This window comes from Typha angustifolia, chromosome 11 (assembly GCF_048772165.1).
Source record: "Typha angustifolia cultivar Huaian chromosome 11, ASM4877216v1, whole genome shotgun sequence".
In the NCBI taxonomy this organism is placed as follows: Eukaryota; Viridiplantae; Streptophyta; class Magnoliopsida; order Poales; family Typhaceae; genus Typha; species Typha angustifolia.
Window position 1 is genome coordinate 13414553 of NC_133249.1, and position 14560 is coordinate 13429112.

Sequence of the window (14560 nt, forward strand, 5' to 3'; positions counted from 1 at the left end):
CTCATGATCTTTCTTTCACTGTGAATCCAAGATCATTGGAATAGAAATAAAACATCTTCTAGAGGGGGGAAGATGGAAGACAGCCGAACCCTAGTTAAAAAAGAGCTAGGGCCAGTTGTGGAATCTCTCAAGAACAGTTGGTTATATAGCCGTTAGAATCTTTCAGAAACCGTTTAGAACTGCAGCTTAGTTATATAGCCGTTTATTAAATAATAAGGCAAATTTCAAATTAACTACATATTGTTATGCCCAAAATCAAACAAAACCCCTAAACTTTTATTTTCTATCACTCAGCTCCTATCTAGTTTAAACTAATGTAAAACTATTGAAAACTTAATAGAGAAAATATAAATTACCATAATGCTTCTATTTTATTACGAGACCAAAGTGACATGAATGATAATTTAAAACATAGTCTAAATTTAGCAAAATCAACATGGCGGTAAGTTGTATTTTACCCTGAAATATATCACAAAAGCTAGCACTTGAAGAGCCTAGAAATTTCCAATCCATAGAGCAAAAAGTAGTAGCACTTCTGTTGAAAAGAAAACATCAACAATGGGGAATACAAGTGAAAAAGGAGACTATGAAAATATAAAGATCAGTAACAGCTAGAATTATAAGATGAGAAAGCAATGGAAGGAGCCCAAGCAAAAGAGTGGCACTCCTCTCATTTAATAAAGATAATTATACTAGACTCCATAAGAGTTAGAAGACAACATATTCCGCAAGAAGATGAACTAACATATGGTGGAAAAGACCAAAGAGCTAAAAGACAATAAGCGCCACGACTAAAAAGCAAAACCCTTGAGATAACACTAATCATAATGGGTGCTGCCCATCCTTTGACACTTGATTCTCTAGTATGGATGCCCCTTTCTTACTGTGGAACTCGCTGATGGAAACCGTTGCCTTTCGCCCGGCTGTTATACTCCCGGTCGTTGGCGTCTGATCCAGCCCTTCCATAGCCCCGGCCACTGAAACGACCTCTTGGGGCCTCAGACAGGTATCCACCCCTTCCTCTACCCCTTCCTGTCCAGAGAAATGGATACGCAACATAAGGATCAATTGAATCAAGATAAATGTTAATCATAATCAGAGCAAAACTGAAGTGACTGGACCACTCTCATTAATTTCTTCTGCAATGATAGCTAAAAAGAAATGTTTCACAGTTATGCAAAGGTGGTAGAAACATTTTACTTTTGGCCAGTAGTAAAGCTGGCTGAGAAACATAGGACCAATTGTCTGAAAACATAACCACAGCTAAAGGCAGTACCAATTGTAATATTCGGTATAACAAAACAATTAGCTAAAAGTTGTAAATGTAAATGTAAATGGTATCAAGATAAATGTTATCATAATCAAAGCAAAACTGAAGTAAAGCTCATGACTGGACTACTATCTTTAGCAGCTTCTGCAATGGGAGTTAAAAAGAAATTTTTCACAATTATGCAAAAGCAGTAGAAACATTCTACTTTTAGTCAGTAGTAAAGCTAGCTGAGAAACAAAGGACCAATTGTCTGAAAACATAACCACAACAACTTAAGGCAGTATCAGTTGTAATACTTGGTATAGTAAAACAATTAGTTAAAGAGTTATAAATGTAAATGGTATGAATGGTCCCTTAATAAGAGAAACCTAAAAGTTCCTCACTGATCTGGTAATATCAATTCACAACCAGAAAGCTTAAGATCTCTTGAATAATCTTTCACATGAGTATACTTTGTTCTGACATAATCCCCTCTCCCTCCACACCTTTCTCGACAGAATAAAGAAAGAAAAGAAAAGAAAAGAAAAACATCATTAATGACAGAACAGGCACTAGATATCTGTGAATAACTTACAAGAAAGTACCTTGGCTTGTTGCATATCACAAACATTATGCTTAGTTTTGTTGAAATTATAAGCATTGGTTGCATTGCCATCAATTATAACAAGGGCATGCTACATGATTTCCTTATTTCTTAATACATAACAGCTATGAGGAGTAGACTAACAACAATTTTTGTGACCTGACTGAACCACTGAGTTACTTTTCCAGAGTTCCATACAGGAAGCAAATTGAAGATGGCAAAGGACAATTTTGTAGACCATATGTGAAAAGAAAGATGCACACTACCTAGGTAATTATCTCATTGTATCCCCACGTACTCACCCTATACCTAATAAACAAGTGAAGGATCCACTAAAATATATCATGTGTATACAACTCTAGAGTCAATATATCTTAGGCGTCTAGGAGAATGGAATAATTTCAGCATGTGGAACAGGTTGGCCAACACAACATGGACTCTATTTTTGGAGAATTTGAAGCATCAAATACTATGTTTATATGCTATTCTATCTTTATTATAACTATTCTCTACCATCAGATCACAATGAGGCTGCAAATGTAATATCTTGGGCCATAGGTTGTTTGATTAGATCTTAGCTACAAATGATCTTGTACTTGCAACAATGCATAAACTACAAGTCCAACTTGCCTCCAGGACTCTTTAATTATAACTGAATTTTCGACAAGGAATAGAAGAGAGACAATTTCGGAGCCTCAATATCAACCTATATATGGTCCTCTAGATTTGACACATCTTGTATAAAATTTCTTGGTTGATTATATATCAAGAAAGCAACAAAAATATCCAGAGAGACCTACAATAGTTATAAAACACAGACAGTCAAGAAAGTAAAAATATGAATGATCTTGTGTTAGCTAGATGAAAGCATCATAGTACAACATTTGGTATGACAAAGACTTGCGGATAGTCTGAGAAAGATTATATAAGGCACTCTAAGAAGTTGACAATGTATAATTACTAAAAGTCATGAAACAATTTACTCACTTCCTCCTCGGAGCATACCACTATTAGGTCTTCGCTCCTCAACATATATTTGCCACCCATTTATTTGTATTGGCGATGCCTGAATGACAAAAATGTATAACAAATACATGAAAAATGTCATTTAACAATTGAGCATAGATCCTATACTGTGCAAGCACAAGTTAATTCTAACATTCTTTAAAACGTGATCGAAACAGGAACTGGAAACTTGGTTTCTGTTGCCTATAATTAGATTAATCAGTGACAAGATGTTCCTCACAGGAATTAAATACAAAGATGGTATTTAATGTCAAGAACAATAATGTGATTGGACAGTCAATTGCAGCAATACTAAACTGCCAAAACACAAAAACAAATGAAGGGAAATTTTCAAATAACACCATATATTTTCATCATTTTCCAATTAACACTCTGTATTTGAGGATTTGATAACCAGCCCCCTCCTTTTTCCCTATATTTTCTATCTAACACCCTACTGTTATGTTAACTATCATTATTTTGGTCGACAGTTTATGTAACTAAACCAATTAAAATTACTTAAATATCCTTGGAATTAATTTTGACATAGACCCACACTAAGCAAACCTTTTCTAAACCATATCCCACCTTAGCCCATCCTGCCAGATCAAAATTCTCTTCCTAAATCTAATCACTCTAACCTTTCCCATAAAATCAAAACTCTCGATCATTTCCCAAATCATAATCTAATATCTTTACCCAAACCAAACCCATAACCCACTGAAATGGAAAGAGAGTATAACCATGAATGTTGGTCATTAGCCCTTAAACAAAATTGACATTAGAGGAAAGCGTAATTTAAATATTTTAGAAATTACCATTAGTATTCTAATAGAATATTCATTGGTTGGTACCCTTTGATTTGATGGTTAGGTTATGATAACTCAGGGCATAAGATGGAAAATATAGAAGAAGAAAAGAAGAGGGGTGGGTACAAAATCCTCAAAGACTTAACAAATGATGAAAATGTTTGGTGTTATTTGAAAATTTCTCAATGAAGAAATGTTTCGAAATATCTACCAAACTATAAAACCTAGATAATCAGTGGCACCAAAATTTGTAAATTTCCAGTAACCAATTGGCCAACTTGAATCTTGGTAAAGTTTTTATCTCTTGTCAATCAGAGTATAAGAAATCAAAACCATTCTTGAATCTTGCTTAAGAACAAATACTGCTGATATAGTTTCATACCTTCAATGCATTCTGAACACCACCAACATCTTCGAATTCAACAAAAGCATAATGACCACCAGACTCCTGAACATTCACATAATGCAAACTAGCATATTAGATGTTGGACTCGATTTCATGCTGAAGATAGAGCAATTAAATAATTCACTGGACCTTGCGGCTTCTGATAGCAACACCATCAGGCCTGATTCTGCCGAAGTTCTTGAACTCATTTTCAAGATCAGATTCAGAGACAGACGAGGGCACATTTCCCACATAAACAGATTTACTTCCAACTACAATGAAGAAGAGAAGGGTATTATGATCTCCATAATATGGAGACACAAACACAACATCACTGCAGTTACGATGCTAGCAATCAGGTAGTGTTTTTTTGTTTTTACCTTCATCTTCTAGTGCAGTAACTTCCTCAACTGCCTCAAAACTGGACTTCTCATGCATCATTGACGATGTGGAGTATGTTTGCTGGGAAGTTGATAGTGGTGCTTGATGCTGCTCGAAAGATGCTGGAGAAGCTTTGCTTAATGGAGCTGGCTGTGATATGGTTCCAGATAGTCCTTTTGCAGCCCTTAGCTGCCAGATTCACAACATTACACATTAGAAAAGAAATTGAAGTGAATTCATATCAACATCCCAATTTCTTGGGGCAACTTCATTTGCTGTTCTTGAAAGAAATGGATGCAATTATATGTGCATGAGGAGCGATAAGTACAATGGAAGCATATGTTTGCTTTGGCAGTTCTCCTGCAGGTTCCTCTAGGGGAACAGCTGGTGGATCCCGTGTCGTGATAGTCACACTTGGAAGAGACGCAACAGGCTCCTCAGCAGGGGATTCGTCTACAAAGTTATCAGATTCGGAAACTTCCTGCTGCGGTTCAGGGAAGTACTCATTGATTGTATCACTTTCTTCTTCCTGGACTGGAACAGCAATGTCCTTGCTCTGGCTTTCTGGTTGGTGTGCATAATCGGAAACTGCCAACAGCAAGATTTTTTCTAATAGTAAGTAGCTGATAGCAGAAATGGATGGGCCAAAAATGTGGCATGCACAAATATGGTAGATGGGTGCATAAAAAGGCTCTTGTGCAATAAAGAAAAATATATGTAAAAGGAGTTAAAACTTATTAAGAATTTAAGAATATTTAGGTAAGGAAATTTATGGATATAGAAAACAAGATGACGAAGTTAAAACTTAACTCAGGACATACTTTTGAGTTAAGATGTAGTACGCTTGGAGTCCTTCCCCACTTCTCAAAAAGATATCTCACTAAACAAGGATAATATCAAACTATTGAAGTGTCTAGGGAGCTCATATAATTTTATAATGCTGCTATAAAATGATGAATAAACAAATATACAATTCTTGTAGATAATATTTAAGGTCAAAGTTCCTACTCAATTCTTCTTATCTATAATACATGCCTAATCCACTATAAGAGACCAAATGCATATTAGCCATTGCCTAAGTGAGTGTGGACTGCAGTCTATATCACTGCAAGAATTTTAGACAACATGCAGTAGCTAAACTTAATAATACTGAATATACAATTAATCAGATTACGCCTGCTTGCTCGTCTCTTTTCTCTTCCTGATTTCTATAATTTAATGATCCTTAAAAATTGCAGCCAAGAAGCTACAAAGGCCAGACAAGTTTAAGTCTTGCTAATTTTTCTAGGAAATAGGATCTAAATCATTAAAGAGGGATAATCAGAAAATCAATAGCAAGAAAAGAAGACCAATGATGCTACTAATAGTATTTACCAGAACAAACAAACCGCTACAAAAACATTTTTTCTCTTAAGACTCCAAAGCAATAGGAAATAAATATATGGAAATTAACAGATAACAGGTACATGAAACCCTAGCATTCTATCAAATAACATGTGCAAGAATGATCTCTCTAGAAGGCAAATGGATGATAAATTCCACTAAGCAAAATAAAATATTGAGAAAAGAAAACTAAAGAAGAAATATCAAGAGGAGAATCAAATATATCAACAGGTGCTAATTATTTGTAAATTAAAACACCCATCGGAGTAACTACGGGAGCCAATTATAATGAAATTTAAAGAGAAGCCAAAAAAATATAACAAATAACAGGAGGGGCTTAGGGAAATAAGTAGAGAAATTTTGACAAAAGAAGAACTTTAGGAAAACCTTGATCTTCAACTAGTTAAAACTCTATGAAATAAGTCTTCTATAGTTGAGCTTGCAACTATGGAAGAACAAGGTGAAAATATAGCAAGAACTTCTCAACTTTATGATAGTATTGTCAAGAATCTGAAATTTAGTTACAAATTATCTGTTATCTCTAAGTCTGAACAGGGGGAATAAGCAGACTAATCCTGGCAATTTTGTAAAAGGAAAAAAATTAGAAACAGAAATAGATCTTTCCAATGATTGCAGTGAATTCCATATACTTATTATTGCTTCATACCTGCCTCAGGAATTGTGTTTGCAGCACTGAAATTGTTCTCAAAACTTTCATGGGCTAATACGGCTGGCTGATGCATTTGCTCCTCCTCGAGAAAGTGGAAGAAGTCACTGAGAACGAAATACCCTTTCTCCTGAGGTGCAAGGAAGAATGTCTGCACAAATTTTCTTCTGCCATTGTACTCCCTAGTTTGCACAAGGCCAGAAACCAACACTAGGACACCATCGCCCCATGAATTCAGAAAATGAGCTGTTTTGATTTCAATTCCAGTAAAATTGAGGGACAAGATAAGGGAATGGATTTGCTGCAAAAAGATAACTTGTTAGCATTTAGCAATGCAACCACGTGAAATCATGTAAAATAGAGAATCCAAGGCAATAAAAATCTAAGTTCCAAATAAACTATCTGAAATTTTGAGAAACTAAACAAAAACAAATTTTGCTAGCAAGGAAAAAGATAATTACATGTAGACATGCATACTTATAATGATAACCAAAAGAGAAAAGTATAAACAGTTGATGACCTAAAAAGCAACCAATTCAAGTATTTAACGAACATTGTATAACAAGTAATTTAAGGAAAAGAGGAATCTTATCCTTATGTCAGAAGATCAATTTGGTCTATTTGACCTATGGCCCCCTAAACATTGACTTATCAATTAAAGATCAGCTTGTACATTTCCTAACAATATTGAATCCACACGATTGCGGATCAAACAGATTAACAAAGATAAATAATGAAATATGAAAAGAGTATAATTCTCACAAATATAATAAGAACTGGCACTATCAATTACACTGACAATATTTAGTGTATAAATCGCACAAGGGACCTCCAGATTTAACTTCGGAACTAGAAACGATGCATCTTTGAAATCTGCTACAACTGTAAGTTAAGACACAATATGAAAGGGAAAAAGAATCGAGTAAATAAATCGCATATCAACAATACCATCATTCCAGAGGCAGTCTCCGTGGTATCGCCATCGACACGCATCATAGAGCTCGCTTCGTTGTAGAACTGATGCACAAGACTCGGTTGCTGCTGAAGGATATTGTAGTATTGCCCCACAAAAAAAGTCCCAACCTACAAAGATCACAAATTTCCAAAACAATAGCATCAAAAATCTCAACTTGAACAACAATAAACCAAAAACAGAGGCAACCCAAATCCTTCCAGTGGGTTTACCTGAACAGCACTGACTTGGCTCGGAAACATGGCTGCCATTGTCGCCCTAGAAGAGCCCCAGCAGATGAACCCCCAATCCGAATCCCTAGAAAGCACCCAAAAGAAACCCTAGATTGCAAACGCTCTCTCCCTAGATCGAGATCCGAAGAAACAATCCAGTCGCTTTGACAGATCCGATCTCGTATTCCCGACAAAGAAACAAAAGGAGATCGATATAGAAGCCACGGATTCTTCCCAATATTTCTCTCTCCTCGTCTTTCTAGCTCTCGGCGGATCCCGCTGCTCTTCGCTTTCTTCTTTCCTTTTTATCTCTCTCTCTCTCTCTCTCTCGAGCTCAGCGCAGTTTAAACAAAGCGATCGAGAATTCGAGAGGGGGTGCGCTGCTGCTAACTTGCGCCGGGGGGGGAACAGTACTGGATCACTACGCTCTGGGCTAGTGTCGGAGTGCAACGTGTCCCTCCGTTTCTGGTGGGTTAGACTTGCCTTCGTCGTCATGCTCGGATATGAAATCTGGACCGTTGGTTTAAGTGGTTTTAGTTGTTTCGCTCTACGGACCGTAATGATTAGTATAACCTAATTAGAAATCTTTTCAAACTAACAAAAATACCCTTATATAATTTAATAATATTTTTACTTATATTTGCTGTGGTAAATAAATTATTGCTATGTAAATATCAGTTTTTGACTTTTATATATATATATATATATAGCTAATTTAATATGCCTAACTATTAATATTTTTTACTTTCCTAATTAATTATGTCGTATATACGAATACAACTCGTTTACTAAATAGGTTATACATTTTAAGACATTTCTGATATTAGTTTGCTGCTTGAAAAGTCTTTCTATTGGTTTTTCTAATAGAGAGTTGCGACAGACATGAGTTAAAGTAACTATATTTATCAAATAAAAAATAATAAACTCTCTATCGCACCATTAGTTTAACCATTTTTAAATTAAATTTTGATTCAAACTGTTCTTTAAGGAATAAAAGCAAAAGGCAAATGTGATCCAAGGTCAACTATATATGTTTAAACAACATATTCTCCGTTCGTACTGTTAGGTTGCCTAATGTTAGATTAAATTTTAAACTGAAAGTTAGAAAAAAAAAGTGTTTTAAGCATCCAATGTCAACTATATATGGTTATGGTTGTACAGTATTGGAAGTAATAGTAAAGCATCGGTTTCGGATGAAAAGCTATTTCAAAGATAATCTATGTGGCAAATTTGGAAGGGTACCCATTAATTTTTTTTCTTAAAGATAAAAAAACTATTTCTATTTGTTAGCTCATTCTCAAAGCCCGTGGTTGTAACAATTGAATCATTCAAAATCTTGGATAAGTAATTTAAACACTCAAATATTCAAATACACGTGTAAACCACATGGGTAAATCTCCCACGCGGTGCATCACATGACCTGTCAGTATAAGTATTTTATAAGACACACAACAGTACAAATTCACCATAAATAAACTCAACCATAAGCCACAACAAGCCTTCCACATCCAAAATATAATACTAAAATCTAAAATACATGGTAAATCATAGCGTCATCGCAGGGGCTTAATACAACTAATAGACATACTGAAAAAGAAAAGCAGCTACTCCTTGCAACCCGCACCTGTGCCCCTAGCTCTAAAATAATGCCACCAAGAGGTGGTGAGCTCATAGCCCAACAAGTAGGATCCATACAATCTAAAATAATGAAATCACATGTGTATATCCAATGTATGCATATATTTGCCAGCAATAATAATATACTTGTTGAAATTACTTACCATGAGTTACTAAACCAATGCAATCGATAAAGATTACTAGTCACTATCCTGGAACATGCTAGTTCCTAAACGTATCAAGATAAGTCCACACAGATATAAAGCTTGATACAATCTCTTATTCATACAAATCTCAATCATAATATTTACATGTTATGCATAGCAATAAAAGAGTAATTTAGTTATCTCATGCCTACTAATGCATTAATCATACTTATCATAGCTTATCGAGCTATTCACCAGACAAGTAAACACTCTCAAGAAAATCATCCATCACATAACCATCAGTAATCTCATACATCGAGGAGGGATATATACACATCTAGCGATAATGCCACCTACACGTGTATGGCGACACGACATGTGACTGATTGTCTGTGGCCATTAGACTAAGAACCCCGGTCGTAAGCTCATATCTCATTCTTTTTAAATCATCATCGCGGGAGAATCGGGAGCCCTCGGCTCATCAACAAACGTCCTAACTCTACGTCGTCAGGTACTGCTAGAGATATATTCCCGCCTCACAATCATGTTTTTCTATCATTATAATCTAGTTCTGACTATGCAGTATAATTACTTGAACGCCACACAGGCTCCCGACCTCAGGTATAGGCTAGTATAGTCATATAAGATATATTCTACCCTTAACCCTGGGTTGAGTGAGTAGGGGCACTGCTTAATCAGAACCCGACTACTAATGATAGGTGGAAGTGGTGCAGTGTCTATGAGTGTATAAAGCATGTTATAGTTTATACAAGGATATATCATACAAGATATATGTAGAGCATCATTACACTAATGCTTATACTACATTAACATTCTTATAATATCATGGTGATCAATAACTGTATATGTAAAGATATATTATGGTATACTAAATGCATGTATTAATACCGATATTTCCTATAGTGTCATGACAGGTATAATGACTGTAACTATATTATTCTAGACTTGTATAAACTCTCCTCACCTGGGTCTCCATAGTACACTAAATCTCGTCAGCTAGCCGGCTCCTCCGGAATCCCAAAATCCTCTTCACGCGGTGTTAATCCTATTAATCCACACAAGTAAAGTCATATATAAGATTAGCGAACTAATAGAATTAATTATCTTATTAGAAAATTTATGTTTAGACAGTCAAGGGTCTCTAGGATGAGTCCTATGTTGTCCTAAAATTCACATGATAATAAATTATCATTACGGGAGTTAGGCTAATTAATCAAGTGGAAATAGATAAACAGGGTTATAGGGTCCAAATGGCCCCAAATAGGCTAGGCTAGAGGTATTGGGTTAGGCTCAAACCTAATCCAATAGGCACGAGGGCCTTGGCGGGCTGCAGGTGGGCTGGGGGTCCAACCATAGCCCACCAAGGCTGGCTGTGGGCTGCAGTCCAACCACAGCCCACCAAAATCGGCATAGTGGGCTGCAGTCCAGCGCAGCCCACCAAGGGGTATAGGCGCCCTCCCACACCATCTCCTTCTGAGGGAAGGAGACTGAGGGGGAAAAAGGAGGAGGCCCACGAGGTTGCGGGCCGACGGTGCAGCCACGAGGCCGGCGGCATGGCCACGAGACCGACGGGTAGGTAGGGGGAAAGAAAAAGAAAGAGGGGAGGAGGGCCCGACGGCGGCGGGCCGCGCTCCATGGCCGGCGGTCATGGGGGTCCTTCCTCCCTTCATCGAGGGCCTAAAGCTCGGCGAGGTCGTCAGCCGCTGAGGACTATCATGAGAGGGAGGGGAGATAACTATTGAAACTTAACGATGAGGTTGAGGCTTACTACGATCCGCGCGCTCGGCTTCGTCGGCTCCGGCGTCGGCAACCCGCGAGGAAGGAGAGGGAGAGAGGTAGCGAGGTGGAGAAATGGTGCAGTGGGGGAGGGGGAGCTAGGATTAATGGATGTGGGGAAGGTGGCGTGCACGGTAAGGGAAGAGGAAGAAGAAGAAAGGAGAAGAGAGGACGGGGTAAGAGTGGTAGGGTCTGACGCATGCACCGAGCACGTGCGTCAGTCAGAGAGAGATTATTATTATTATTATTATTATTTAAATTGGGGTGTTATAGTAACCTAATAAGAGTCCAAATTGCTTCATCTCAATTGTTAGTATCCCTCGTAGCGGAACATTTTCTCATCAAGTTGTTAGGGCTTTTAATCTCTTATTTGCTCATGCAGGTGGCGGGTTTATTGTTTACACGCATGAGAGTCGCCCAGTGCTTCTAATGCCTGTGTTTAATGTATATGATTCATTGCATGCCAAGGCTGAACTAGTTGAGTTTGTCTTCCTCATAGAACTAGCATCTCATTGAAATCATTATTATGTTTATTCTTAAATTGTGATCAACATCCTTCTCAAATAGCCCTTTCCTCTTTGATTGTGGCGGTACATTTATATTATCTCTTTTTTTCACTGATTTAGGAAATCGAGATCGATTAAAGCACTTAGGACATGAGCATAGATTTACCACTGTTTAGCTAAAAAAATTTATATAAAGATGCAAGTATCGGCTTATCGCCCTATATATCCATTGCCTTTGTTTTTTTAATTTTAATATAATTATCTTTGATTGAAAAAATAAAAAAAATAAATTGATATGCAAAAGAAACTAAAATTGGAACGGGTATCTCAAATCGAAAATGTAATAGACTTTTCTCTTTAGCAAATTAACCGTTCATTTGTACCCAATTTACTGTCCATTTTATTTTCCTTAAAACCCCAATAAGACCCAAAAATTGTAGAGCCAATCCTAGGTGGAAAAGGTTACCTTATCTTACTGTTGTAATCCCTTTCCATTGGCCTACACTATCTCCACGTCATCCTAAACATCCCGCACTCACCACATATAACTATATCCTCTCACCTCTCTCTTCTTTCCCACCTTCATCACCCGTCTTCCTTCTTTCCGCCATTACCACAAACATCTTCTCTGCCACTCCATTTTGATCCAAACATGGCTGCCTCAGCCTCCTTAGGCTCTTGCTTCTCCACAACCATGACTCCTCATCTCGGCTCGAAGGCCGTCTCCCTCGAACCCGCTGTCCTCCGCATCGCCTGCCCTCGAGCCACGCGCATCCCGAGCATAACACACTTAATGGAGCATTTGGCGATACCCGTCGCTTTGCAAAGGCGGAATTTGCTAAAGATCTCGGCTGCGGTGGCTCAGGAGGAGGCGACGACAGCAGTCGGGGAGGAGGCGGAGGAGGTGGCGGAGGACGGTGGTGAAGGAGACGAGGAAGTTGTGCCGCCGGTCGCCACGCAAAATACCAAGCTGTATTTTGGTAACCTGCCTTACAATTGTGACAGTGCCCAGTTAGCCGGCATCATTCAAGAGTATGCAAGCCCTGAGATGGTTGAGGTAGCCCCCATCTTTAACTAGTTCAATTGATCAATCTATTGATTTATGCATAGAAGTACTAGATTTCATGCAAAAAAAATTGAACTATTGGATAAGTATTAGATCATTGTACCTTTTTAGGATTTATTTAATCGATCAAACTGTATAAAGAATGCTTCGATTTATGGCTTCTATAAGCTGTATGATCCATTGAACTGATATTTAGGTCAAGAGATATCAGATTGACAGACAGGACTCTGGATTTACCAATTCCTGCAATAGATTCTAGATTATGCTGGAATTCTGATCAAGTGCTTGTATTAAAGCCCACTTCTGTCGCTTAATTCTCTGTTGCTGTTATTGCCATATAGATTTGCCATGAACTTTTAAGCTAATATTATCAGCACTTGCAGTAAATTCTGGCACAAAACGTTGGGATAATTGCTGGCAGTTTCTGACATTTAGCCGGTTCTTGCTTATAAATGCCGGTAAACCTTAGAAGATGCCATTAAGTATATAAAATTCTCGACGTTTGGCTTAAACATATACAAATGTCGGTAAAAAGCTATTTTTCCTAAGGACCAAATAGTTCATAAGCATGACAATAAGCAACAGATGATTAAATCTCCTTTGATTAGCTAAGGACTCATTGATCCAAGAATATCTGCAGGTGCTATACGACAGGGAAACTGGAAGAAGTAGAGGCTTTGCTTTTGTAACCATGAGCTCCGTCGAAGATTGCGAAGCAGTCATTCAAAATCTTGATGGAAGTGTAAGTAATCTCTCCTTTTTCTGTGTGTAAATTTTCATGTTAGCGAAAACAATTAATTTGTTGAACAAGGTAAGATTCTTGTTTCAGCAATATGGAGGCAGAACACTGAGGGTGAATTTCTCAGACAAGCCCAAGCCCAAGGAGCCCTTGTACCCTGAAACTGAGTACAAGATCTTTGTGGGCAATCTATCATGGTCTGTTACATCCGAGAACCTGAACGAGGTGTTTCAAGAGTGTGGTAACGTCGTCGGAGCTCGAGTGCTTTACGACGGAGACACTGGCCGATCTCGCGGTTATGGTTTCGTATGCTATGAGACCAAGGAAGAGATGGATGCAGCTCTTGAATCCCTCAATGGAGTGGTACATTTTTTTTCTTTTGATTCTTAGCTGACTAGTAGTAGTAGTTCTCTGTTTCATTTCAGTTATGATATCTTTTATCATGGAAGTGTGATTGTTGAAGCTTAAATGTACATGCAGGAAATGCAAGGTAGAGCTATGCGAGTCAGCATGGCCCAAGGGAAGAGGTCTTAGGAGAAGAAGAAAATAATAGGGTAAGATATGCAGAGCTTTGCTCCAATGCTGACAATGTGATGAAGGTGGGGGATTATATATATACATATATGCTCACTGAAGTTGCTTGAGGGGAGAATCTTGCATAGCTCATGTATCTCTGAATTCCACAATGTGTATGCACTAATGATGAAGGCAATATGGAGCAATTATTATTTGGTGTTTCGTAGAAAATAACTTTTATAATTTGTGATTTAAATGCTAAATGCAATTTATTATGGCTTGTGTAACATATGTGTTTTATATAATTTTATTCTTGTATATCATGTTTGGAGTTACGAAATCAGTGGAATTCAATTGATTTGAAATTTTACCTTCACGGAATTCGCTGTTTGGGATCATTAAACAATGATTCAAGGTCGAATTTAAATACAATTTATTTGTCATTTAAATTATCTATTATAAATCTCAAAACTAACTCTTAATCTGTTGTATTATGTGGACTTAG

At 37.5% G+C, this 14560-nt stretch overlaps 2 protein-coding genes across 3 annotated transcripts; one reads left to right on the forward strand and one right to left on the reverse strand.

Moving 5' to 3' along the window:
* Nucleotides 1-625: 625 nt before the first annotated feature.
* LOC140769639 (nuclear transport factor 2) lies at nt 626-8042 on the reverse strand. 2 transcript variants are annotated; one of them, XM_073110428.1, is made up of 9 exons: nt 7669-8042; nt 7432-7566; nt 6484-6784; nt 4762-5021; nt 4433-4622; nt 4203-4324; nt 4050-4115; nt 2859-2919; nt 626-1032 (listed from the first exon to the last, which is right to left on the reverse strand). In XM_073110428.1, exons 1-9 carry the CDS (start codon nt 7705-7707, stop codon nt 881-883), a joined length of 1326 nt encoding a protein of 441 aa, XP_072966529.1. In that variant the 5' UTR covers nt 7708-8042; the 3' UTR covers nt 626-880. The 2 variants fall into 2 exon arrangements, with proteins under 2 accessions (XP_072966529.1, XP_072966528.1); XM_073110427.1 differs by having other exon boundaries at nt 2841-2919; nt 7669-8041.
* Nucleotides 8043-12295: 4253 nt separating this feature from the next.
* On the forward strand, nt 12296-14342 carry LOC140769641 (28 kDa ribonucleoprotein, chloroplastic). The gene is made up of 4 exons (XM_073110429.1): nt 12296-12791; nt 13441-13542; nt 13630-13902; nt 14020-14342. The coding sequence occupies exons 1-4, from the start codon at nt 12387-12389 to the stop codon at nt 14071-14073; spliced, it is 834 nt and encodes a 277-aa protein (XP_072966530.1). The 5' UTR covers nt 12296-12386; the 3' UTR covers nt 14074-14342.
* Nucleotides 14343-14560: the final 218 nt, after the last annotated feature.

Coding starts and splice junctions, on each gene's coding strand:
- LOC140769639 (XM_073110427.1), bottom strand. CDS start 7,707: ATGGCAGCCATGTTTCCGAGCCAAGTCAGTGCTGTTCAG. Junction 4,623..4,761: donor AGCAAACATATGCTTCCATT/GTACTTATCGCT, acceptor TGAATCTGGCAG/CTAAGGGCTGCAAAAGGACT. Junction 4,325..4,432: donor TACTGCACTAGAAGATGAAG/GTAAAAACAAAA, acceptor TCTTCATTGTAG/TTGGAAGTAAATCTGTTTAT.
- LOC140769641 (XM_073110429.1), top strand. CDS start 12,387: ATGGCTGCCTCAGCCTCCTTAGGCTCTTGCTTCTCCACAACCATGACT. Junction 13,543..13,629: donor TTCAAAATCTTGATGGAAGT/GTAAGTAATCTC, acceptor TTCTTGTTTCAG/CAATATGGAGGCAGAACACT. Junction 13,903..14,019: donor TTGAATCCCTCAATGGAGTG/GTACATTTTTTT, acceptor ATGTACATGCAG/GAAATGCAAGGTAGAGCTAT.